This window comes from Salvelinus namaycush, chromosome 7 (assembly GCF_016432855.1).
Source record: "Salvelinus namaycush isolate Seneca chromosome 7, SaNama_1.0, whole genome shotgun sequence".
Taxonomy (NCBI): domain Eukaryota; kingdom Metazoa; phylum Chordata; class Actinopteri; order Salmoniformes; family Salmonidae; genus Salvelinus; species Salvelinus namaycush.
Window position 1 is genome coordinate 50,289,923 of NC_052313.1, and position 27,790 is coordinate 50,317,712.

The 27,790-nt window shown below is 44.1% G+C and overlaps 1 protein-coding gene across 2 annotated transcripts in view; it reads left to right on the forward strand.

Moving 5' to 3' along the window:
- Window positions 1-4,484: 4,484 nt before the first annotated feature.
- LOC120051378 (cohesin subunit SA-1-like) overlaps window positions 4,485-27,790 on the forward strand; it is a 39,118-nt gene continuing 15,812 nt past the window's right edge. The window contains exons 1-6 of one of the 2 annotated variants that reach the window (XM_038998219.1): window positions 4,485-4,632; window positions 25,410-25,615; window positions 25,797-25,917; window positions 26,001-26,250; window positions 26,378-26,454; window positions 27,489-27,693. In XM_038998219.1, the coding sequence (XP_038854147.1) occupies window positions 25,587-25,615; window positions 25,797-25,917; window positions 26,001-26,250; window positions 26,378-26,454; window positions 27,489-27,693 (682 nt within the window). In that variant the 5' untranslated portion in view covers window positions 4,485-4,632; window positions 25,410-25,586. Of the gene's footprint in view, window positions 4,633-25,409; window positions 25,616-25,796; window positions 25,918-26,000; window positions 26,251-26,377; window positions 26,455-27,488; window positions 27,694-27,790 lie in introns of those variants that run through there. The other variant, XM_038998218.1, reaches the window with a different exon arrangement.

Genomic DNA, 27,790 nt, shown 5'->3' on the forward strand with positions numbered 1-27,790 from the left:
TTAGGTTATTGTCTTGCTGAAAGGTGAATTCATCTCCCAGTGTCTAGGATTTTGCCTGTGTTTAGCTCCATTCCGTTTCTTTTTCATCCTGAAAACTCCCCAGTCCTTAACGATTACAAGCATACCCGTAACATGATGCAGCCACCACTATGCTTAAAAATATGGAGAGTGGTACTCATGAATTTGTATTGGATTCGCCCCAAACATAACGCTTTGTATTCAGGACAAAAAGTGAATTGCTTTGCTACATTCTTTGCAGTTTCTTTAGTGCCTTGTTGCAAACAGGATTCATGTTTTGGAATTTTTTAAATTTTATTTACCTTGATTTAACTAGGCAAGTCAGTTAAGATCAAATTCTTGTTTACAATGACGGCCTACCCCGGCCAAACACTCCCCTAACCCTGATGATGCTGGGCCAATTGTGTGCCACCCTAAGGGACTCCCGATTCAGGGCAGTTATGATACAGCCTGGGATCAAACCAGGGTCTGTAGTGACGCCTCTAGCAATGCAGTGCCTTAGACCGCTGCGCCACTCGGGAGCCCATATTCTGTACAGGCTTCCTTTTCACTCTGTCATTTAGGTTAGTATTGTGGAGTAACTACAATGTTGATCCATCCTCAGTTTCCTCCTATCACAGCCATTAAACTCTAACTGTTTTAAAGTAATCATTGGCCTTATGGTAAAATTCCTGAGCGGGTTCCTTCCTCTCTGGCAACTGAGTTAGGAAGGACACCTGTATCTTTGTAGTAACTGGATGTATTGATACACCATCTTGATGTCTATAGTATTCTCTCTGGTGTGCAATCTGGTTTCCGCTCAGGTTATGGATGTGTCACTGCAACAAAGGTCCTCAATGATGTCACCATTGCCCTTGATTCTAAGCAATGTTGTGCTGCTATTTTTATTGACTTGGCCAAAGCTTTTGATACGGTAGACCATTCCATCCTTGTGGGCCGGCTAAGGAGTATTGGTGTCTCTAAGAGGTCTTTGGCCTGGTTTGCTAACTAGCTCTCTCAAAGAGTGCAGTGTATAAAGTCAGAATCTGCTGTTTCAGCCACTGCCTGTCACCAAGGGAGTACCCCAAGGCTCAATCCTAGGCCCCATGCTCTTCTCAATTTACATCAACAACATAGCTCAGGCAGTAGGAAGGTCTCTCATCCATTCATATGCAGATCAGTCTTATACTCAGCTGGCTCCTCCCCAGATTTGGTGTTAAATGCTCTACAACAAAGCTTTCTTAGTGTACAACAGGCTTTCTCTACCCTTAACCTTGTTCTGAACACCTCCAAAACAAAGGTAATGTGGTTTGGTAAGAAGAATGCCCCTCTCCCCACAAATGTGATTACTACCTCTGAGGGTTTAGAGCTTGAGGTAGTCACCTCATACAAGTACTTGGGAGTATGGCTAGACGGTACACTGCCCTTCTCTCAGCACATATTAAAGCTGAAGTTAAATCTAGACTTGGTGTCCTCTATCATAATCGCTCCTCCTTCAGCCCAGCTGCCAAATTCGGCCATCAGATTTGCCACCAATGCTCCTTATAGGACACATCACTGCACTCTGTACTCGTCTGTAAACTGGTCATCTCTGTATACCTGTTGCCAGACCCACTGGTTGATGCTGGCCTCCTTACTGTCCCTAGAATTTCTAAGCAAACAGCTGGAGGCAGGGATTTCTCCTGTAGAGTTCCATTTTTATGGAATGGTCTGCCTACCCATGTGAGAGACGCAGACTCGGTCTCGACCTTTAAGTCTTTTTTGAAGACTCATCTCTTCAGTAGGTCCTATGATTGAGTGTAGTCTGGCCCAGGAGTGTGAAGGTGAATGGAAAGGCACTGGAGCAACGAACCGCCCTTGCTGTCTTTGCCTGGCCGGTTCCCCTCTCTCCACTGGGATTCTCTGCCTCAAACCCTATTACAGGCGCTGAATCAATGGCTTACTGGTGCTCTTCCATGCCGTCCCTAGGAGGGGTGCGCCACTTGAGTGGGTTGAGTCACTGACGTGATCTTCCTGTCCGAGTTGGCACCCCCCCTTGGGTCTGTGCTGTGGGGGAGATCTTCGTGGGGTATACTCGGCCTTGTCTCAGGATGGTAAGTTGGTGGTTGAAGATATCCCTCTAGTGGTGTGGGGCTGTGCTTTGGCAAAGTGGGTGGGGTTATATCCTGCCTGTTTGACCCTGTCTGGGGGTATTGTTGGACGGGGCCACAGTGTCTCCCGACCCCTCCTGTCTCAGCCTCCAGTATTTATGCTGCAATAGTTTGTCGGGGGGCTAGGGTCAGGCTGTTATATCTGGAGTATTTCTCCTGTCTTATCTGGTGTCCTGTGTGAATTTAAGTATGCTCTCTCTAATTCTCTCCTTCTCTCTTTCTTTCTCTCTCTCTCTCGGAGGACCTGAGCCCTAGGACCATGCCTCAGTACTACCTGGCCTGATGTCTCCTTGCTGTCCCCAGTCCACCTGGTCGTGCTGCTGCTCCAGTTTCAACTGTTCTGCCTGCGGCTATGGAACCCTGACCTGTTCACTGGACTTGCTACCTTGTCCCGGACCTGCTGTTTTCAACTCTCTAGAGACAGTAGGAGGGGTAGAGATACTCTGAATGATCGGCTATGAAAAGCCAACTGACATTAACTCCTGAGGTGCTGACCTGTTGCACCCTCTACAACCACTGTGATTATTATTTGATCTTTCTGGTCATCTATGAACATTTGAACATCTTGGCCATGTTCTGTTATAATCTCCACCCGGCACAACCAGAAGAGGACTGGCCACCCCTCATAGCCTGGTTCCTAGGGAGTTTTTCCTAGCCACTGTGCTTCTACACCTGCATTGCTTGCTGTTTGGGGTTGTAGGCTGGGTTTCTGTACAGCACTTTATGACATCAGCTGATGTAAAAAGGGCTTTATAAATACATTTGATGCTTCTTTATAAAACCCTCTTAGGCCTCACTCCCCTATCTGAGATATCTACTGCAGCACTCATCCTCCACATACAACACCCGTTCTGCCAGTCACATTCTGTTAAAGGTCCCCAAAGCACACACATCCCTGGGATGACATCCCTTGTCTTTTCAGTTTGCTGCAGCTAGCGACTAGAATGAGCTGCAACAAACACTCAAACTGGACAGTTATCTCAATCTCTTCATTTAAAGACTCAATCATGGACACTCTTACTGACAGTTGTGGCTGCTTTGCGTGATGTATCGTTGTCTGTGCCCACTAATGTTTGTACCCTGTTTTGAGCTGCTACCATGTTGTGCTGTTGTCATGTGTTGCTGTCTTAGGTCTCTCTTTATGTAGTGTTATGTTGTCTCTTGTCGTGATGTGTGTTTTATCCTATACTTATTTTGTAATTTTAATCCCAGCCTGTCCCCACAGGAGGCCTTTTGGTCGGCTGTCATTGTAAAAAAAAAAATGTGTTCTTAAATGACTTGCCTAGTTAAATAAAGGGCAAATAAAATGAATAACTTCGCCATGCTCAAAGGGATATTTCATGTCTGGTTTTTTATTTTTACCCATCTACCAATAGGTGCTCTTTTCCAAGGTCACTTGGAAACATGTTTGTATTTGAAATTTCACTCATTCTGCTCCAGCCATTACAACGAGCCCTTCCTCCCCAATTAAGGTGCCACCAGCCTCCTGTGGTGGGGTACAGAGATGAGGTAGTCTATCAAATCATGTTAAACACTTATTGCTCAGAGTCCAAGCAACATATTATGTGACTGAAGTAAATGTTTACTCCTGAACTTATTTAGAATTGCCATAACAAAGGGTTGAACACTTATTGACTAAAGACATTTCAGACTTTTTTTTGTAAACACTTCAAAAAGCATAACTCCACTTTGACAGTATTGTGTGGAAGGCCAGTGACAATATACATTTTAAATTCCGGTTGTAACACGTGGAGAAAGTCAAGGGGTGTGAATACTCTCTGAAGGTACTGTATGTCGCAGATATTGAGATGGTTGAGGTGAGACTAATGTAGACAAGCTAAATAAAACCAGAGACATTTTTGACAGACCAGATACTGAACCCAGATCATCTTTGCATTTCAAGACCATCTTAGCCCATTGAGCTAAAGCCTAGGCATTACAACTTGGAGCTAACATGAGTCTTCAGGTCTCAGGCAAGATACTGCACTAACACTGTGACATGTGTGTATTGTAGCCTGGTAAATTGTGTTTTGAGGGGTAATCTTGATGTTATAGCCTCCTACATGTGTCCTCTGTTAAGGCCTATTCACCATCAAACCACCGACCAAAACACTGCCGGCTAAGCTCGCCCCTCCCCTTCTACGCGTGCCCGTGGCTCTGAGCGCGCCCCCCACTGTTTCCCTCTTTTCGCGGGGTCCTGCAGTGCCTCCCCTCTCCTCGCCCCCGCGGCGCGCACCCGTTGCTGTAATCTCGTCTGTGTCCGCCAGGAGGCAGTAAGGTTGCAGTGAGAGGCTGCGCCACCAGAACAGCATTACAGCGAGGAAGGCTCCACCAGATGGCAGTTTAGGATTGTTCCTTTCTGCTCCAAGGCGCGGTTCCCGCTTCTCACGACATATTTACAATATTAAAATCTACACACTTTTATCAGATATATCGATTATTTTATTTCGGAAGACAGTAATCGATTGGTCAATGGCCAGTAAAGGTGAGTTTGTTGGTATTTTGGTTGTGTTTTTGGCTTGTGGGAAAGAGGAGACGGGTCTCAGAATCAAGATGGTGGATTCAGAGAGCGAGAGAGGGATGGGGAGAGAGGAGGGGGATGGGTGCTGCTCCGCAAGCTAGCGGAGAGAGCTGGATGTGCTTTCTCTCTTCCCTCTGTTCGGCTAGCTAGCTACATGATCGAGGGCCATTAGCAGGAATGTCTCAACATGTCAGATTGCAGGAACGCACGAGAGACTTGACCGATGTGTTTAGCTAGAATCACTTTTAATCACTCGCCCTTAGTTTCCCCGTTACTAAGTCAATGGGTGTGACGTGTTTTTATTGCTCTTGATAGACGGACAGATTCAAAGCGTCAACACAATGTTGTATACAGACTCTTATTGTAACGTTATAGTGCCGCCTGCGCGACCTAGCTAGCTAACCAGCCAGCCAGCCATTGCTATTGTTGCTAGCTAACCCTAATTCATTGCATATGTGTCGGGTTTTCGGATGATATATTTGGGAGCAAGGTAACGTCAGTGTTAGCCAGGTTGCTGTCACCAGTGCTATTTGACATCCATCCTTGCCAATATATCACGCCATTCGTAGAGATTCTGCAGAAATTTCACCTGTAACGTTAACAACATTGTTTCCTGTTTTCCCACCCATTGTTTTGACATGTTACTTATTGTACCGAAGTTCAACGTTGGCATTCTTGACAAATTCCAATATTTTGACTAGTAGATTCTTTTTTGTAAGTGCAGCTAGCTAGTTTGCTAACCCACTCCGCCCCTTTCTCTGCTTAAAGAAATTTAGCGGGGAAGTGTGTGAGGGGGATGGGTTCCAAATCCAACCCTGGGTACAGTCCAACGCTGTTGGTCTCCATGCTCCCCACTCCAGACCTCACTCTCCCAAGGATCCATTCTTCTGGCAGAAGTCACTTATGGGTTATGAGGATATCTGTTCACTTATACCATTTCAAATCCACATACATCTTTCTTTATTAATGAACTAGGAACTATGGAGTTTGAGAATATTTGGCCAAGTTAGCTAGCTGGCTACTTTAAGCCTAACTCTTTGAAGATTGTGTTAAACACCCAGCTTCACTGTTCTTTGTATAGAGTCTAGACTCTAGAGTCTGATGTTTAGGGTAAAGGATTATACAGCCAGCTTGTGTCCTAGTGATCAATCACGGATTGTCAACAAAGTGGTTATGCAACAAGAGGAGCCATGTGACTTTCCACCAGCAGACTGAACTAGCAGCCTACTGTAGGCTATGCATCCTGGAAGACCAACTAACTACACTGACTGTAAACTACAACTGGTGCTAGAGATACAACACAACTTTATTGTCCCACATTGTAATGTTCCTTGTCTCCTTTTGCGTAGAACATACAACATAGACTGGCAATATTTAGTACACAGCCATAAAACACCACACACTGCAGACAATGATATGATCTTCACTTGGCAGGGCTGTTGACACAGTTCTTGGTTGAGTAGTGTGACTTGGTAAGATTTCCAGTGTATGACTAACCTATTACATATGGCAAATCAATTTGAAATGGGAAACGTTTCAATGCAATGGGGTATACATACATTACTTCTCTGAGCAGCCTAGCTATTGACTTTGTTGAGTCAGGGGCTGGGATACAAGTCTACTCACCTAACATTTTAGCAATAGTTCTACAGCACAGATGCTGCCCATCTGCAACAGTCTGAAAGTCTATCTCTTCAGACAGCACCTGTCCTCCTCTACCACCTTGCCACCCTTCTTACCTGTTGGACTTGTAATGACTTGTATTGACTTGTAATGACTTGTAATGACTTGTAATGACTTGTATTGACTTGTATTGCCATCACTTTCACCAGGACTGATTCTGCTCATGACGTCGTTGTTTTACGTACTCTAGTTGAATGCACAGATTGTGCCATATATTTTCAGCTAAAAAAAAAGTTTGATGTCAAGCCTTGGTTGTGTGGATAAGACTGTCTGCTAAATTACTCAAATGTAATGTAGAGTGATTTAGGGGGGGGATCATGGTTTTTGAAGAACATGGAGTAGAAATTCCCTGAAATAGCTTTCCTAATAGCTTAACAATGTTATCCAAAAACATCTGTTGAAAATAGTCTTGGTTTCTAGGCTAATAATGTTTTCACTGAACGTGAACCAGTCATGAAACATTAGCAAGCTGCTGTTTACACAAGTTAACTGGAGACTCCAGTCATGGATTAAAAGGCAACGTTACCGCTTCAGACAGCATTAAATCGTTTTCCATATTTTTTTTTATTCCTTTACTACTGCTAATACTATCTGCTAATTTGCATAAACTTGGTCGCCAAGATCATAGTCGCCGACCATTAAGTTGTAGAATGTATTCTTGTCTGCAGCACCCATAGAAACTGGATGATCTCTGGTAGTTTGACCATTAGAGGTAGTGCCTGGTGTAATCGTGGCATTTTGCTAGGCCACATGTAGGACCTTGAGCAAAATATTTAAATTTGTTTAGACCAGGGGAAGAGCTAGGTGGGGAGCCCTCCATACCTATTCAAAGGCAGGGGAAACACTGGAGTGGCTGTTCTGTAAGGAACGTCAGTGGAAATTGGCGGAAGTTACCGTCGCTCTCTCATTGAAAACAATGACATCCGGTCATCCTGCCGTGGCCCCAGTCCAGTAATCCAGACCAGACTGTTATGCAGCAGTAGGTCAGGCAGAGTCTACATTAAAACAGGGGTTGGCAACTAGATTCATCCACAGAGCGGTTTTTGTCAGAGGATGGTCGAATGACCGGAACATCATTCTAATCATTTGAACACTGCAAATTGATCACAACTAAGCCCAAAAAGTGCTTGTATTTTAAAATAACAGTAATTTCATATCTTGGTTACATTGAGACACGAGACATGTCTCTTTTTGTTATTCGTGGGAATACTTTTAAAAAATGTATTTCACCTTTATTTAACAAGGTAGGCCAGTTGAGAACAAGTTCTCATTTACAACTGCGACCTGGCCAAGATAAAGCAAAGCAGTGCGACACAAACAACAACACAGAGTTCAAATCTGGGAACAGATTTTCTAAGTTAAACTCATTTTAACTGATTTCCTTGTGATTTTGGTCTTTTTTTTGACCCAAAGCTAAAATTCTAAATTATTATATATATATTTTTTACTAAACTTTGGGGGTGTGGGCCTGTGTAATGACTAGTATATTTCTAGTAAGTTATTCATTTGTAATAGCTAGTTGATTTGTGCGAATGAACCAGTTTTGATTTGTAACTGAATTAGTATTTTATGATCAGGCCAATTACACCATAAATTATACTGTAACATGTTGCCATTATACAGCTCCGGGGCGGTTTCCATGACTTCAGCACACTCAGCCGTGACATTGTTATTGAATCCAGGTGTGTGTGTGTGTGTGTGTGTGTGTGTGTGTGTGTGTGTGTGTGTGTGTGTGTGTGTGTGGAAAGCATTATTTCAGTTTTAGGGAATGACCAATATCAATCGTGTTCGCTGAAAGAATAGTCCCTACGTCTCTTTAGAATGAGGACATCTTGAAGCTAGCTAAAGCAAATGGTATGTATACAGGGAAGCTGTCTAAAGCAAATGGTATGTATACAGGGAAGCTGTCTAAAGCAAATGGTATGTATACAGGGAAGCTGTCTAAAGCAAATGGTATGTATACAGGGAAGCTGTCTAAAGCAAATGGTATGTATACAGGGAAGCTGTCTAAAGCAAATGGTATGTATACAGGGAAGCTGTCTAAAGCAAATGGTATGTATACAGGGAAGCTGTCTAAAGCAAATGGTATGTATACAGGGAAGCTGTCTAAAGCAAATGGTATGTATACAGGGAAGCTGTCTAAAGCAAATGGTATGTATACAGGGAAGCTGTCTAAAGCAAATGGTATGTATACAGGGAAGCTGTCTAAAGCAAATGGTATGTATACAGGGAAGCTGTCTAAAGCAAATGGTATGTATACAGGGAAGCTGTCTAAAGCAAATGGTATGTATACAGGGAAGCTGTCAGGACCACTCACAGTAAAATAACAACTTTAGCTTCAATTGGCATTCGAAAAATCTGATGCTATTAGTTAGCTAACTGGTTGTGTCGCATAGTAAGCTGTGGTGTAGTTAGCTAGCTGGTTGTTGTGTAGTTGGCTGTGGTGTAGACCTAGTTTAGCTAGCAGTTTGTGGTGTAATCAGCTAGCGGATGTTTAGCGGGTTGGCTAGCGGATATTTAGCGGGTTGGCTAGCGGATGTTTAGCGGGTTGGCTAGCGGATGTTTAGCGGGTTGGCTAGCGGATGTTTAGCGGGTTGGCTAGCGGATGTTTAGCGGGTTGGCTAGCGGATGTTTAGCGGGTTGGCTAGCGGATGTTTAGCGGGTTGGCTAGCGGATGTTCAGCGGGTTGGCTAGCGGATGTTCAGCGGGTTGGCTAGCGGATGTTCAGCGGGTTGGCTAGCGGATGTTCAGCGGGTTGGCTAGCGGGTTGGCTAGCGGATGTTCAGCGGGTTGGCTAGCGGGTTGGCTAGCGGATGTTTAGCGGGTTGGCTAGCTGACCTGTAGCATCAGATGGAGAGAGAGAATGTGGGGCTGAAAATGCTCTGAAGCATTCCTGTCCAGCGCTTCGCGTGGTTGTTTCACATCATTCCCTGAGACCTAGCAGACTGGTGTACTTGTTGGCTACTTGGTTCAACACCCAGTTGGCTATACTAGTGTAACATTAAATAGTATGTATCTAAAGGCATTGAAAGCACACAGTCAAGTATGTTTCAGCACGGTAGCATTGCATCTAAAGCTAACATGATGATGCTGCTAATATTTCTCCAGCCGATGCTTGTCTGGTTTGGTTTTCTAGCACATTATTCTCCAACACTACTACTGCTGGTGACACATTTAATGTGGGCCTACCCTCAGGGGATCAATAAAGTACAGTTACACACACACACACTAACATACACACACACATACACATTTTACGTCATTGTCTGCCTAGCCTATATAATGCTCCTGAGATTTTCTGGCGGAGAAAGCCGGCTCACACTCAGATTAAGGGTGTGTGTGTGTTGTTCACGTCATCTGCCCTCATAGTCTCGTGTGGGATTAAGGGTTTCCCTGTAGCACAGTAGATTAAACTACCCCTTCTAACCCCCAGATTACCCCATTACCATTGTATCAGCAGTGGTCCGGTAAACTACCCTCATGGATGATGAACATTGGCTGCCTGGGACCTGAAGACTAATGTCAGGATGTTTAGGCTTTAGCTGAATGAGATAATGCAATCTTCAGTTGAGTTGAAGAGAAGTCAGAACCTAGGTTCTATGTCTGGACAGTCACACTAGCACATTGACAACCTGTGTCACTTTCCCCCAGTAGCATCTCAAGGTAAACCAAACACCTTTGGCCAAACAAACACCTGACTTCATAGGCTGACTTCATGACCAGGCTGCAGAGAGCCCTGGATATGCAGTGCTCTTGAACCCAGTCTTTATCTCACACACACATACCGATTCTGCTAGTCACAGTAATGTGTTCTCTGTAGTGAAATGATAACGTTCTGTAGCCTCTTATGTCATTAGGGTATAATAACCTCAGCTGGAGAAATATGTGTGTGTGTGTGTGTGTGTGTGCCAACAGACAGTGAATGTGGGTCAAGGTGAGAGAGCGAGAGAGGCAGAAAGATGAGAGACAAACTAATGAGTCTCTTGCTCCCCCAGCCCTCCCCTCTCTCCTCCTCTGCTCCCGCTGAACTCCCTTTGTGCTCTCGTTCTCTCCTCCATTTCACTCTCCCTGGCTCTCTCTCTGCGTCTCCATTTTGCGATAGCTGCAGTGAGCCAGGCGGCCATTGCAGAGAGAATCTTCTTTCTTTTCCTTTTTTCTTTCTTTCTCGTTCTTTCTTTCTTGCCTACTGGTATTTCTTGCTTGTTTAGTTGGTTGCTTTTTCTCTTGAGATTAAAAAAATAAAACATCTTTAGAAACCTTTTTGTTTTTTTATGTAAAGCCTGCAGCCCAAAGCCTACTCTAGAGCTCTGTAAAACCACTGGATTACTGTAGAGCCTGCAGCCCAAAGCCTACTCTAGAGCTCTGTAAAACCACTGTATTACTGTAGAGCCTGCAGCCCAAAGCCTACTCTAGAGCTCTGTAAAACCACTGTATTACTGTAGAGCCTGCAACCCAAAGCCTACTCTAGAGCTCTGTAAAACCACTATATTACTGTAGAGCCTGCAGCCCAAAGCCTACTCTAGAGCTCTGTAAAACCACTGGATTACTGTAGAGCCTGCAACCCAAAGCCTACTCTAGAGCTCTGTAAAACCACTGGATTACTGTAGAGCCTGCAGCCCAAAGCCTACTCTAGAGCTCTGTAAAACCACTGGATTACTGTAGAGCCTGCAGCCCAAAGCCTACTCTAGAGCTCTGTAAAACCACTGTATTACTGTAGAGCCTGCAACCCAAAGCCTACTCTAGAGCTCTGTAAAACCACTATATTACTGTAGAGCCTGCAGCCCAAAGCCTACTCTAGAGCTCTGTAAAACCACTGGATTACTGTAGAGCCTGCAACCCAAAGCCTACTCTAGAGCTCTGTAAAACCACTATATTACTGTAGAGCCTGCAGCCCAAAGCCTACTCTAGAGCTCTGTAAAACCACTGTATTACTGTAGAGCCTGCAACCCAAAGCCTACTCTAGAGCTCTGTAAAACCACTATATTACTGTAGAGCCTGCAGCCCAAAGCCTACTCTAGAGCTCTGTAAAACCACTATATTACTGTAGAGCCTGCAGCCCAAAGCCTACTCTAGAGCTCTGTAAAACCACTGGATTACTGTAGAGCCTGCAACCCAAAGCCTACTCTAGAGCTCTGTAAAACCACTGGATTACTGTAGAGCCTGCAGCCCAAAGCCTACTCTAGAGCTCTGTAAAACCACTGTATTACTGTAGAGCCTGCAGCCCAAAGCCTACTCTAGAGCTCTGTAAAACCACTGTATTACTGTAGAGCCTGCAACCCAAAGCCTACTCTAGAGCTCTGTAAAACCACTGGATTACTGTAGAGCCTGCAGCCCAAAGCCTACTCTAGAGCTCTGTAAAACCACTGGATTACTGTAGAGCCTGCAGCCCAAAGCCTACTCTAGAGCTCTGTAAAACCACTGGATTACTGTAGAGCCTGCAGCCCAAAGCCTACTCTAGAGCTCTGTAAAACCACTGGATTACTGTAGAGCCTGCAACCCAAAGCCTACTCTAGAGCTCTGTAAAACCACTATATTACTGTAGAGCCTGCAGCCCAAAGCCTACTCTAGAGCTCTGTAAAACCACTGTATTACTGTAGAGCCTGCAACCCAAAGCCTACTCTAGAGCTCTGTAAAACCACTATATTACTGTAGAGCCTGCAGCCCAAAGCCTACTCTAGAGCTCTGTAAAACCACTATATTACTGTAGAGCCTGCAGCCCAAAGCCTACTCTAGAGCTCTGTAAAACCACTGGATTACTGTAGAGCCTGCAACCCAAAGCCTACTCTAGAGCTCTGTAAAACCACTGTATTACTGTAGAGCCTGCAGCCCAAAGCCTACTCTAGAGCTCTGTAAAACCACTGTATTACTGTAGAGCCTGCAGCCCAAAGCCTACTCTAGAGCTCTGTAAAACCACTGTATTACTGTAGAGCCTGCAACCCAAAGCCTACTCTAGAGCTCTGTAAAACCACTGTATTACTGTAGAGCCTGCAGCCCAAAGCCTACTCTAGAGCTCTGTAAAACCACTGGATTACTGTAGAGCCTGCAACCCAAAGCCTACTCTAGAGCTCTGTAAAACCACTGGATTACTGTAGAGCCTGCAACCCAAAGCCTACTCTAGAGCTCTGTAAAACCACTGGATTACTGTAGAGGCTCTCTGTAATAGAGACCATGATGCTGCATTATTAAGTAAACCCCCACTACAGATACCTTAGAGCAGGCCAGGGGAGCTCCACTCATTTGTCAAGGGGGCATGAGTTCATTGGCATGATTCAAGGGACCAGAGAATGAAAATTAGGAAGGTATTTTTTTCATTGGCCAATGGGCTGGACACAGTGAGGACACATGTTATTCCCTTATATTACATTTGACATTTGAGTCATTTAGCAGACGCTCCTATCCAGGACGACTTACAGGAGCAATTAGGGTTAAGTGCCTTGCTCAAGGGCACATTGACAGATTTGTCACCGACACACACATTCACTACAATATCTACTACGCTGTTGCTTAAAGACTCATTCCATGTGGGATTGGCAGAGAGAAAGAGATGGGGAAGAGTAGGAGAGGGAGAAGATGGACGAATGGTGAGTGAGTGAAAGAGAGCGGTTGTGTGTGAGACACTTCATCCTGTCATTACCCTTCAGAACAGGGTTCTCCAATAGGCGGCCCACCGGTGATTTTATTTAAAATAAATAAATAAATATATATATATATATATACCGTACCAGTCGAGTTTGGACACACCTACTCATTCCAGGGTTTTCCTTTATTTTGACTATTTTCTACATTGTAGAATAATATTGAAGACATCAAAACTATGAAATAACACATATGGAATCTCATGTACTAACCAAAAAAGTGTTAAACAAATCAAAATATATTTTTATTTGAGATTTTTCCAAGGTAACCACCCTTTACCTTGACAGCTTTGCACGCTCTTGGCATTCTCTCAGCCAGCTTCACCTGGAATGCTTTTCCAACAGTCTTGATCCCACATATGCTGAGCACTTGTTGACTGCTTTTCCTTCTCTGCTGTCCAACTCATCTGAAACCATCTCAATTGAGGTCGGGTGATTGTGGAGGCCAGGCATCTGATGCAGCACTCATTACTCTCCTTCTTGGTCACATAGCTGAAGGCACTGTGTGTGTGTGATATTATATATATATATATATATATATACACACACACACACACACAGTGGGGAGAACAAGTATTTGATACACTGCTGATTTTGCAGGTTTTCCTACTTACAAAGCATGTAGAGGTCTGTAATTTTTATCATAGGTACACTTCAACTGTGAGAGACGGAATCTAAAACAAAAATCCAGAAAATCACATTGTACGATTTTTAAGTAATTAATTTGCATTTTATTGCATGACATAAGTATTTGATACATCAGAAAAGCAGCACTTAATATTTGGTACAGAAACCTTTGTTTGCAATTACAGAGATCATATGTTTCCTGTAGTTCTTGACCAGGTTTGCACACACTGTAGCAGGGATTTTGGCCCACTCCTCCATACAGACCTTCTCCAGATCCTTCAGGTTTCGGGGTTGTCGCTGGGCAATACGGACTTTCAGCTCCCTCCAAAGATGTTCTATTGGGTTCAGGTCTGGAGACTGGCTAGGCCACTCCAGGACCTTGAGATGCTTCTTACGGAGCCACTCCTTAGTTGCCCTGGCTGTGTGTTTCGGGTCGTTGTCATGCTGGAAGACCCAGCCATCTTCAATGCTCGTACTGAGGGAAGGAGGTTGTTGGCCAAGATCTCGCGATACATGGCCCCATCCATCATCCCCTCAATACGGTGCAGTTGTCCTGTCCCCTTTGCAGAAAAGCATCCCCAAAGAATAATGTTTCCACCTCCATGCTTCACGGTTGGGATGGTGTTCTTGGGGTTGTACTCATCCTTCTTCTTCCTCCAAACACGGCGAGTGGAGTTTAGACCAAAAAGCTCTATTTTTGTCTCATCAGACCACATGACCTTCTCCCATTTCTCCTCTGGATCATCCAGATGGTCATTGGCAAACTTCAGACGGGCCTGGACATGCGCTGGCTTGACCTTGCGTGCGCTGCAGGATTTTAATCCATGATGGCGTAGTGTGTTACTAATGATTTTCTTTGAGACTGTGGTCCCAGCTCTCTTCAGGTCATTGACCAGGTCCTGCCCTGTAGTTCTGGGCTGATCCCTCACTTTCCTCATGATCATTGATGCCCCACGAGGTGAGATCTTGCATGGAGCCCCAGACCGAGGGTGATTGACCGTCATCTTGAACTTCTTCCATTTTGTAATAATTGCGCCAACAATTGTTGCCTTCTCACCAAGCTGCTTGCCTATTGTCCTGTAGCCCATCCCAGCCTTGTGCAGGTCTACAATTTTATCCCTGATGTCCTTACACAGCTCTCTGGTCTTGGCCATTGTGGAGAGGTTGGAGTCTGTTTGATTGAGTGTGTGGACAGGTGTCTTTTATACAGGTAACGAGTTCAAACAGGTGCAGTTAATACAGGTAATGAGTGGAGAACAGGAGGGCTTCTTAAAGAAAAACTAACAGGTCTGTGAGAGCCGGAATTCTTACTGGTTGGTAGGTGATCAAATACTTATGTCATGCAATAAAATGCAAATTAATTACTTAAAAATCATACAAAGTGATTTTCTGGATTTTTGTTTTAGATTCCGTCTCACAGTTGAAGTGTACCTATGATAAAAAATTACAGACCTCTACATGCTTTGTAAGTAGGAAAACCTGCAAAATCGGCAGTGTATCAAATACTTGTTCTCCCCACTGTATATACATACAGTTGAAGTCGGAAGTGTACATACACTTAGGTTGGAGTCATTAAAACCTGTTTTTCAACCACTCCACAAATGTCTTGTTAACAAACAATAGTTTTGGCAAGTCGGTTAGGACATCTACTTAGTGCTTGACACAAGTAATTTTTCCAACAATTGTTTAAAGAAAGATTATTACACTTATAATTCACTGTATCACAATTCCAGTGGGTCAGAAGTTTACATACACTAAGTTGACTGTGCCTTTAAACAGCTTGGAAAATTCCAGGAAATTATGTCATGGCTTTAGAAGCTTCTGATAGGCTAATTGACTAATAAGCTAATCATTTGAGTCAATTGGAGGTGTGGATTTATTTCAAGGCCTACCCTCAAACCCAGTGCCTCTTTGCTTAACATCATGGGAAAATCAAAAGAAATCAGCCAAGACCTCAGAAAATAAATTGTAGACCTCCACAAGTCTTGTTCATCCTTGGGAGCAATTTCCAAACGCATGAAAGTACCACGTTCATCTGTACAAACAATAGTACGCAAGTATAAACACCATGGGACCACGCAGCCATCATACCGCTCAGGAAGGAGATGCGTTCCTTCTCTTAGAGATGAACGGACTTTGGTGCGAAAAGTGCAAATCAATCCCAGAACAACAGCAAAGGACCTTGCGAAGATGCTGGAGGAAACGGGTACAAAAGTATCTATATCCACAGTAAAACGAGTCCTATATCGACACAACCTGAAAGGCCGCTCAGCAAGAAGGAAGCCACTGCTCCAAAACCACAATAAAAAAGCCAGACTACGGTTTGCAACTGCACACAGGGACAAAGATCATACTTTCTGGAGAAATGTCCTCTGGTCTGATGAAACAAAAATAGAACTGTTTGCCATAATGACCATCGTTATGTTTGGAGAAAAAAGGGGGAGGCTTGCAAGTCGAAGAACACCATCCCAACCGTGAAGCACGGGGGTGGCAGCATCATGTTGTGGGGGTGCTTTGCTGCAGGAGGGACGGGTGCACTTCACAAAATAGATGGCATCATCAGGGTGGAAAATTATATGGATATATTGAGGCAACATCTCAAGACGTCAGTCAGGAAGTTAAAGCTTGGTCGCAAATGGGTCTTCTAAATGGACAATGACCCCAAGCATACTTCCAAAGTTGTAGCAAAATGGCTTAAGGACAACAAAGTCAAGATATTGGAGTGGCCATCACAAAGTCCTGACCTCAATCCCATAGAAAATTTGTGGGCAGAACTGCAAAAGCATGTCGGAGCAGGGAGGCCTACAAACCTGACTCAGTTACACCAGCTCTGTCAGGAGGAATGGGACAAAATTCAGCCAACTTATTGTGGGAAGCTTGTGGAAGGCTACCCAAAACATTTGACCCAAGTTAAACAATTTAAAGGCAATGCTACCAAATACTAATTGAGTGTATGTAAACGTCTGACCCACTGAGAATGTGATGAAAGAAATAAAAGCTGAATTAAATAATTCTCTACTATTATTTGGACATTTCACATTCTTAAAATGAAGTGCTATTCTTAACTGACCTAAGACAGGGATTTTTTACTAGGATTAAATGTCAGGAATTGTGAAAAACTGAGTTTAAATGTATTTGGCTAAGGTGTATGTAAACTTCCGACTTCAACTGTACATTTACAAAAGAAACGTACCCTTTTTCAGGACCCTGTCTTTCAAAGATAATTCGTAAAAATCCAAATAACTTCACAGATCTTCATTGTAAAGGGCTTAAACACTGTTTCCCATACTTGTTCAATGAACCATAAACAATTAATGAATATGCACCTGTGGAACGGTCGTTAAGACACTAGCAGCTTACAGACGGTAGGCAATTAAGGTCACAGTTATGACAACTTTGGACACTAAAGAGGCCTTTCTACTGACTCTGAAAAACACCAAAAGAAAGATGCCCAGGGTCCCTGCTCATCTGCGTGAATGTGCCTTAGGCATGCTGCAAGGAGGCATGAGGACTGCAAATGTGGCCAGGGCAATAAATTGCAATGTCCGTACTGTGAGACGCCAAAGACAGCGCTACAGGGAGACAGGAAAGGACAGCTGATCGTCCTCGCAGTGGCAGACCACGTGTAACAACACATGCACGGTACATTCGAACATCACACCTGCGGGACAGGTACAAGATGGCAACAACAACTGCCCGAGTTACACCAGGAATGTACAATTCCCCCCATCAGTGCTCAGACTGTCCGCAATAGGCTGAGAGAGGCTGGACTGAGGGCTTGAAGGCCTGTTGTAAGGCAGGTCCTCACCAGACATCACCGGCAACAACATCGCCTATGGGCACATTCCCACCGTCGCCTGACCAGACAGGACTGGCAAAAAGTGCTCTTCACTGACGAGTCGCAGTTTTGTCTCACCAGGGGTGATGGTTGGATTCGCGTTTATCGTTGAAGGAATGAGCGTTACAACGAGGCCTATACTCTGGAGCGGGATCGATTTGGAGGTGGCGGGTCCATCATGGTCTGGGGCGGTGTGTCACAGCATCATCGGACTGAGCTTGTTGTCATTGCAGGCAATCTAAACGCTGTTCGTTACAGGGAAGACATCCTCCTCCCTCATGTGGTACCCTTCCTGCAGGCCCATCCTGACATGACCCTCCAGCATGACAATGCCACCAGCCATACTGCTCGTTCTGTGTGTGATTTCCTGCAAGACAGGAATGTCAGTGTTCTGCCATGGCCAGCGATGAGCCCGGATCTCAATCCCATTGAGCACGTCTGGGACCTGTTGGATCAGAGGGTGAGGGTTAGGGCCATTCCCCCCAGAAATGTCCGGGAACTTGCAGGTGCCTTGGTGGAGGAGTGGGGTAACATCTCTCAGCAAGAACTGGCAAATCTGGTGCAGTCCATGAGGAGGAGATGCACTGCAGTACTTAATGCAGCTGGTGGCCACACCAGATACTGACTGTTACTTTTGATTTTGACCCCCCCCCCTTTGTTCAGGGACACATTATTCCATTTCTGTTAGTCACATGTCTGTGGAACTTGTTCAGTTTATGTCTCAGTTGTTGAGTCTTATGTTCATACAAATATTTACACATGTTAAGTTTGCTGAAAATAAACGCAGTTGACAGTGAGAGGACGTTTCTTTTTTTGCTGAGTTTACATACATGCATACATACAGTGCCTTCAGATTTTTTCCACATTTTGGTACAACCTGAATTTAAAATGGATTCAATTTAGATTTTTTTTGTCACTGGTCTACATACAGTACCCCATAATTTCAAAGGGGAATTATGTTTTTAGAAATGTTTACTAATTCATTAAAAATGAAAAGCTGAAATGTCAGTAGTGATTCTACCCATTTGTTATGCCAAGCATAAATAAATTCAGGAGTGAATGTTTCTTAAAACCCTTTGAGCATGGTGAAGTTATTAATTACACTTTTGATGGTGTACCAATACACAACAAAGATACATGCGCCCTTACTAACTCAGTTGCCGGAGAGGAAGGAAACGTCTCAGGGATTTCACCACGAGGTCAATGATGACTTTAAAACAGTTACAGAGTTTAATGGCTGTGATAGGAGAAACCTGAGGATGGGTCAACAACCGTGTAGTTACTCCACAATACTAACCTAAGTGACAGAGTGAAAAGAAGAAAGCCTGTACAGAGTCAACATATTACAAAACATGCATCCTGTTTGCAACAAGGAACTAAAGTAAATGAAAGTAAATGGCGTAAAGAAATGTGGCAATTCACTTTTCGTACTGAATACAAAGCGTTGTGTTTGGAGCAAATCCATCACGGAGTACCACTCCCATATTTTCAAGCATAGTGGTGGCTGCATCATGTAATGGGTTTGCTTGTAATTGTTAAGGACTGGAGAGTTTTTCAGGATAAAAAATAAATGGAATGGAGCTAAGCACAGGCAAAATCCTAGAGGAAAACCTGGTTCAGTCTGCTTTCCACCAGACACTGAGATATGAATTCATCTTTCAGCAGGACAGTAACCTAGACAGTAACCAAGGCCAAATCTACACTGGAGCCAAGAAGACAGTAATGTTCCTGAGTGGCCGAGTTTCCGTTTTGACTTAAATCTACTTGATAATATATGTCAAACTGAAAATGGTTGTCTAGCAATGATCAACAACCAATTTGACAGAGCTTGAAGAATTTTGAAAAGAATAATGGGAAAATGTTCCACAGTAATCTCTTAGAGACTTACCCAGAAAGACTCAGAGCTGTAATCACTGCTTCTACAAGGTATTGACTCAGGGGTGTGAATACTTATGGAAATGAGATATTTCTGTATTTCATTTTCAATACATTTGCAAAAAATGTCTAAAAACATGTTTGTACTTTGCCATTATAGGGTTGTCATTATTGACTAGATGGGTGAGAATAAAAATAAATGTGAATCCATTTTGAATTCAGGCTGTAACACAACAACATGTGAAATAAGTCAAGGGGCATGACTGCTTTCTGAAGGCACTGTATCTGTTTGGGATTCTCGCAGTCAAATTATTTATAGCTATGTTCCGACCATCCGCTCAAGGAAAACTCGGCCCACAGCTGAATGTAATTGGGGACACCTGCCTTAAGGTGTCTGTCTGCTTCTCCTTCCTTGTATGACTGGGGTCATGACTGGGTTAGGAGAGTTCCATCTCTCTCATTGACCTGCATGGGGATAATACTGGTCCCCTTCTTTTCCTATCTCTTGTTAATTTATTCTCACTCTTCTCAGACTCTCTTGATCTATATAATTTGATCATCCTCCTCTGCCGTCTCTCTCTCTCTGGCATTCCCTTCTCCCAGGTGAAAAGTCTTGTTATTATACCTCTTAAGGATGCTATGGTCTCTCTCTTTCTCTCTTCCGCGCCAGGCTTGTTGGCTCTCATACAGAACCTCCGAGATAAGAACCCCCACACTGTTCAACTGACAGAGCAGTATTGAGATGAGACAGAAGTAAATAGCTGGAGCAGTCCGTATCATCCCAGTCCTAGCTAGAGCTGGTGTAGTGTTGTTTGAGGACCATGACTGACTCCTCGGATCTCTCTGCCCTCATTTCTCTGGAGTCTACAACTGTTTCAGATCAGAGGACAATAGCATGCCCAAAAGTCCTCGTCCAAATGACATGGTTTTATGTTTCAGAAAATGGTGTGACATTTCAGAGACTATAATCGTGTCCTTTTTTTTACTAGTTGGCCTAGTTGTCTTGTTCCAGATTGAATGGCCCAGTAATTGCAGGCAGCAGTCTGGTAGAGTTGTCTTTTTATATGCTGTTTCCCTCTTTCACCTCTGTCTAGTTGCTGTTGGAAACACCTTGGCTGTTTTTTGTTGTTTTGGATTCGGACAGGATCACTTTCTTATGAGTGATGCTCTTTAGAGTGCAGAAGCTTGAATAGTGTGTGTGCAGCATTTTGTGTGGGATCTCTACGAATCTTGTTAAGATGCATTATTGAAAAGGCAACACCTTTTCTCTCACTATCACGCTTGTATTTATTTAACCTTTATTTAACTAGGCAAGTCAGTTAAGAACAAATTCTTATTTACACTGACGGCCTAGGGGGTTAACTGCCTTGTTCAGGGGCAGAACGACAGATTCTTACCTTGTCAGCTCGGGGATTCGATCTAGCAACCTTTCGGTTACTGGCCCAACGCTCTAACCACTAGGCTACCTGCCGCCAACATGGAGCTGTCTGAGTGAAGGGTCATGCTCTGCCAAATGATGGGATCTTTTACAGTTGACTGCTGTCTTCCTCCTCCCAAGAGACGTGTTCTCCTCATCTTCAGTGCTGTTAGTTCCCACAGCTTTGTTGGACAGAGGCAGCCTAGTGGCAGTACTCTCTGTCCTTGTTCCCATTATGACAGCATTCTTATGGGCGACTTTATTCAGGTGAAATAGGATTGTATAATGTGGGTAGGTGATAATGTGTTATTATCCACCAGGTCGTTATAGTTGAAAACAGTGGAGATTCTTAAACCTGTTAAGGCTAGGGGGTGCTGTTGTCACTATTTATGGAAATCGTGTAATTTTTGAAACGGCTTCCTACAAACTTCTTGATCGTACAATATGCATATTATTATTATTATTGGATAGAAAACAGTCTATAGTTTCTATAGCCGTTGAAATTTTGTCTCTAAGTGGAACAGAACTCATTCTACAGCAATTTCCCTGACATGGAGTCAGATTTCACACATTTTGGCCCCTGTTCTGGAGTCAGTTTTAAGGCCACTGTTATTCCTATGAGTATACGGACACTGCTTACGTCTTCCCCTGGATGCCTTTACGTGATGACGCTTTGAATGGTATCGATTGCCCAATCACAGCCACTATAAATGAAAAAATCCTCTAGGTAGGAACTCTTTTCTAGGTGCGTCATGCGCGCGGAGGATACCGACCTACTGTTTTTCCAAGCATTAGTGTAGCCAGTTATATTTCTCCGGTCATATTTTTACTCGTTATAGGAGTTAAAAACATCATAAGGTAGTTAATTTAAAGCGTTTTATAGCAATTTATATCCGTTTAGTGCGATTTTGGGACATTTATTTCTGAGCCACTGTGAATCTCTGGGCACCGTTCCAGTTCATGCCGAACGCAATGTGCATTTCTGCATGGCAAGAGGACAGCTTTCGACCAAAAGACGATTAGACCCAAGAAAGGATTCTTTGCCCAAGATTCTGATGGAAGAACAGCTCAAAGTAGGAACAATTTATTATGATAAATCGTGTTTCTGTCGAAAAATGTTAGTGGCTTAGGACGCCATCTTTTTTGACGTAGCTTCGCTTGGCGCAAACTGTATTGAAAAGTAAGGATAATTTAAAAAATGTAATTCCGCGATTGTATTAAGAATTAAATTGTCTATCAATCGCTGTCCACCCTATATTTTTTAGTCACGTTTATGAGTATTTATGTATACGACTAGATCACTGTCTAATATGGCGCACGACATTTTCTGACCAGCTCGGCTACTTTTCTCATTGTATAACCACGATTTTGGTGGCTAAATATCCACATTTTCGAACAAACTGTATATGTATGTTGTAATATGATGTTACAGGAGTGTCATCTGAAGAATTCTGAGAAGGTTAGTGAAAAAATTAATATCTTTTGGCGATGTTGACGTTATCGCTCTCTTTGGCTAGAATCAATGCTGGGGTAATGTTTGGACATGTGGTATGCTAATATAACGATTTATTGTGTTTTCGCTGTAAGACACTTAGAAAATCTGAAATATTGTCTGTATTCACAGGATCTGTGTCTTTCGATTTAGTGTATGCTGTGTATTTTTACGAAATGTTTTATGATTAGTAATTAGGTAAGACACGTTGCTCTATCTATTTATTCTAGTCGATTTGTGACGGTGGGTGCAATTGTAAACTATGATATCTACCTGAAATATTCACATTTTTCTAACAAAACCTATCCTATACCATAAATATGTTATCAGACTGTCATCTGAGGAGGTTTTTTCTTGGTTAGTGGCTATCAATATCTTAGTTTAGCCGAATTGGTGATAGCTAGTGGTGTTGGTGGACAAAGAAAAAATGGTCTCTTTTGCTAAGGTGTTTACCTAATAGATTTACATATTGTGTCTTCCCTGTAAAACATTTTAAAAATCGGACATGTTGGCTGGATTCACACGATCTGTATCTTTCATTAGCTGTATTGGACTTGTTAATGTGTGAAAGTTAAATATTTTCAAAAAAATTTTTTTTTGAATTTCGCGCCCTGGCTTTTCAGTGGGGGGGGGGGGGGGGTCCAGTCCTAGACAGGTTAACAGCAGTGAAAAGGACTTCTAAGGAATCCCCAGAGATCACAATGGATCTCTTCATCTCTTTTGTGCCTTCTTACCCCCTGTCCCTCTCCTCTTTCCCCCAATCTCCCCCTTCTATCACTCTCTCTCCTCCCCACCCGGTCCCTTCTCACTGATCAGCCAATCAGGGGAGGGGGGGGGGCTTATGACCCACACGGGTTGCCATGGCAATGCCTCCCTGCCTCCCGGAGTACATGTCATGCATGTTAAGTGGCTTACACACACACACACACACACACACACACACACACACAGTTCTATGTGTGTTCAGTCAGACCACAGATGATAAAATATGAGCGCTGGATAACTGTCTGTAACGTGTTATATAAGCCCTCGCTGCCTGCCTCCGTGTGTGTGATCTCTCACATTGATTCTAAGCAGGATCAGCCTATTGTAGCAGAGGAAGCTCTGGTTATTCTGTGTGGTATGACACACACACACACATTCCTGATGCCACAGCACCACCTGGAATGTCAGGGTGAGTGCTTCAGAGCACTCCAAGCAGTGAAATCACACAATTCCACTCTCTCTGTCTCTCCTTGTGGAGCTGCTCTGCTCCGTGAGAAAAGGACACACACACAAACCTCTCACCCGGGCAGCTCCCAAAGCGGTCAGAGTCCAGTAACTGGAATACAGAGACCACAGGTGTGTGTGTGTGTGTGTGTGTGTGTGTGTGTGTGTGTGTGTTGGCTGCTCTTTTTTTAACAGTGAACAGACACTCCCTCCAGGCTTCTGTGTGAGAGCGAGATGGATGTTAATTAAGGAGTATTAGTAGCAGTAGTCTTCAGTCGATGGTCAATAACAACTCTGGCAGACACCCATCTCTGGCCTTCTGCCAAGGTGACGCACAGCTTTCAAATACTATCTGAACCCAGTCACACAGATTTCCCCTGTTGCTTTAGCCTTCTTTTGTCCGGAGAGAATCTAGAATTGGGGAGGGAAGGAAGCAAGGGAGGAGAGGCAGAGATGGAGAGCACACATTTCAGCCAACAGTGGGACCGTAGTGATCCCTGGAGAGATGCTACTAGAAGTGGTGGTGGTGGTAGGGGGGTTGTACTGCATAATGACAGTAGCTGGTGGTTAGCATTCAGGATTTCCCTCTGTGTTTTTACAGCTCTTCACATCCTACCACCTTTTATTAGTTAACCTCAATGTGTACCATTATATGGTACCCAATATTGGGTAAAAAATATACTGACATTTTCTACTTACAAGTCCAATCAACAATTTACTTTAATCAATCAATAAATTATCATATGTATATTATATACCGGTACAAACTAGCTATATTTTGTATATATTCACAAACCTCAATAAACAAAAGTTGATAGACCTAGCTATAGCTGAGATAAAGCTGAGAATCCACCATCTCTTCCCTCAGCACTTCTCTCTGTGTGCCCTGCTGTGTGTGACAGACAGACAGAGGGGGGTGTGTGCAATGTGCATGTGTTGGTAACAGACTCACTCGGCTGGTGTGCTCAAGCTCTCTCCAGTTTCTCTGTGTGTGAGAACATTTAAATACAGTCTCTCCTAGCCTGCCCCCTACTGTTGTTTAAGCCCAGTCTCAGCCACACACACACACTCACCCTCCATAACACTCCCTAGACACACTCAACAAAGAGACAAAACACCACATAAACTCACGTTTAACTTATTGAGAGGTTAGATGATTTTTCAAATGATCAAAACCTTGTTAAAGCCGTATAAAGTGTGTTTATGTTGATGGAGGTGAGAGGACTTTGTGGATCATACTGCCATTGGTGGCCAAAGCAGGGTACTGCACCCACTCGTTGATATTTACTGCACTAGGCCTAATATGTAGTAATGACTGTTATTTCTATAAATAGGGCCAGGAGTTTATTCCTATCCAGGCAAGCAAATTGATAGGACAATTAGATCTACGTTAGATCTAACGTATAGCCTATAGAAGGAGCCCTAGAGTTTTCCTGACCTTGCAACCGTGAAAAACTCTGGGGTCTGACCAGTAAAAAATGATTTTCCCTTTTCATAAAGGATCAGATTTGACAACAAAACATCCTGGGTTTGTTATGGGATTTGTTGTGAAGATCTTTTCAAGGATACTTTTTCTTCACTTTAAGTTGAAATCACGTTGTTTGAACTTATTAGAATTTATAATGTTGTGGTTGAAATTATTAAATGTAATTGGTCAGAATGTTGTTGACATGATTAGACCTCTTTCTGTTTGAAACGTGCACACTCTCGACACGCCCCCTCTAGACTTTACTGTTGCACTTCCTAAAGTGGCCAGTTGGTGTCTCCCTTTCCACTCTTTCTCCTCTACTCTGCCTGCTTTCTCTCTCCTCCTCCCTACCTTCTATCTCTCCTCTGATACTCACTCTTTCTCCTTTCTCTCCTTTTTTCGTTCTCTTTTTCAAGTTGCGTAAATGTTGAGAATATTACAAACTAAATCACCAGACATTTGTGACAAATGGCTAAACTGTGTGTCTCTCTTTCTAGGGGCTGGTGTGTTGTGAGGTGCTGTGTCCCCAGTGTTGAGTGAATTTGGTCACCCCTCTGTAACCCCCCCCCCCCCCCCCCCCACACACGCACACGGTTGACCCCGTACCGAGCCACACCCCTCCCTCCAGCGGACCCTTTCCTGAGGACACACATCCCTCCCCTGCAGCAGTCAGGATGATCACCTCTGAGCTGCCTGTCCTACAGTGAGTCTTTCCCTGTTGCATCGTCAACCAAAGCCTCATTAAGAGATCACAACACACCCCTGATGCGGTAATTAGTCGAACGCAGGTGTGTGTGTGATGTATGTTGTGATCGCTGAGTGTGGGTAGAATTCTGTATGTGTATCCCTCTCAGTATAAGTGTGTGTGTGTGTGTGTGTTGCAGGGACTCGTCCAATGAGAGCGGAGCGGCAGACACAGTGAGTCTGAGTGTGAGTGTGAGTGAGCTGGAGGACCCGACAGACACTAAAGGCAAGAAGAAGAGAGGGAGGCCTGGCAGACCACCAGTAAGAACACCTTTCTACAAGGTTCCTTCTCTCTGCATAGTCTCTTCCTGTATATCTGAACCCGTTGCCCCTCCCCCTTTTAGGCAGCCAATAAGAAGCCTCGGAAGTCCCCAGCGGAGAAGGCTACAGGCGGTGCTAAAGGGAGGAAGGCCAATGGGGTCCCTCAGACCAACGGCGAGGGAGGAGACCCCGTCACTCTGTTTGAGGTGGTCAGAATGGGAAAGAGTGCCATGCAGTCTGTGGTTGATGACTGGATCGAGTCGTACAAGCAGGACAGAGACATCGCCTTACTGGACCTCATCAACTTCTTTATCCAGTGTTCTGGCTGCAAAGGTATTACTGTCATAGTCTACTGCTACCTACACACCAGACAATATTCTGATTATATAGGCCTCATTTCCAGGTTGGTTGTATTGTGGTTGTTAAAGGTTGTATTGTGGTTGTGCGTAACCCTCTTCAGGCACCGTGCGCATCGAGATGTTCCGGAACATGCAGAACGCTGAGATCATCAGGAAGATGACAGAGGAGTTTGACGAGGTAATGCATCAAAGCTGTCATTGGTCGGATGAGGGGAGGGAGGGGCGGGTGGATATAGACTGATGTGTGTATTAACGTATTGATGTACGTCAAGGACAGTGTGACAACTGCTGATTTATAAAAAGGGCTTTATAAATACATCTTAATTGATTGACTACCCTCTCACCGTGTCCTCACCCCGGTAATAGATCAACATATTGATCGTGTTTATCTGTGGTCTGCAGGACAGTGGGGACTACCCTCTCACCATGTCCTCACCCCGGTAATAGATCAACATATTGATCATGTTTATCTGTGGTCTGCAGGACAGTGGGGACTACCCTCTCACCATGTCCTCACCCCGGTAATAGATCAACATATTGATCGTGTTTATCTGTGGTCTGCAGGACAGTGGGGACTACCCTCTCACCGTGTCCTCACCCCGGTAATAGATCAACATATTGATCATGTTTATCTGTGGTCTGCAGGACAGTGGGGACTACCCTCTCACCATGTCCTCACCCCGGTAATAGATCAACATATTGATCGTGTTTATCTGTGGTCTGCAGGACAGTGGGGACTACCCTCTCACCATGTCCTCACCCCGGTAATAGATCAACATATTGATCATGTTTATCTGTGGTCTGCAGGACAGTGGGGACTACCCTCTCACCGTGTCCTCACCCCGGTAATAGATCAACATATTGATCGTGTTTATCTGTGGTCTGCAGGACAGTGGGGACTACCCTCTCACCGTGTCCTCACCCCGGTAATAGATCAACATATTGATCATGTTTATCTGTGGTCTGCAGGACAGTGGGGACTACCCTCTCACCATGTCCTCACCCCGGTAATAGATCAACATATTGATCATGTTTATCTGTGGTCTGCAGGACAGTGGGGACTACCCTCTCACCATGTCCTCACCCCGGTAATAGATCAACATATTGATCATGTTTATCTGTGGTCTGCAGGACAGTGGGGACTACCCTCTCACCATGTCCTCACCCCGGTAATAGATCAACATATTGATCGTGTTTATCTGTGGTCTGCAGGACAGTGGGGACTACCCTCTCACCATGCCCGGGCCGCTGTGGAAGAAGTTCCGCTACAACTTCTGTGAGTTCATCTGCGTATTGATACGTCAGTGCCAGTACAGCATCATCTATGATGAGTACCTCATGGACACGGTCATATCCCTCCTCACGGGACTATCTGACTCACAGGTCAGAGCTTTCAGACACACCAGCACACTGGCAGGTAAGAGATTCTCTTTCCCTCTGTCGCTCTCTGTCTCCCTCTCTCTTCTCTCCTCTCTCTATATCGATCTCTGAAAGAACTGGAGACCAGTGTCATT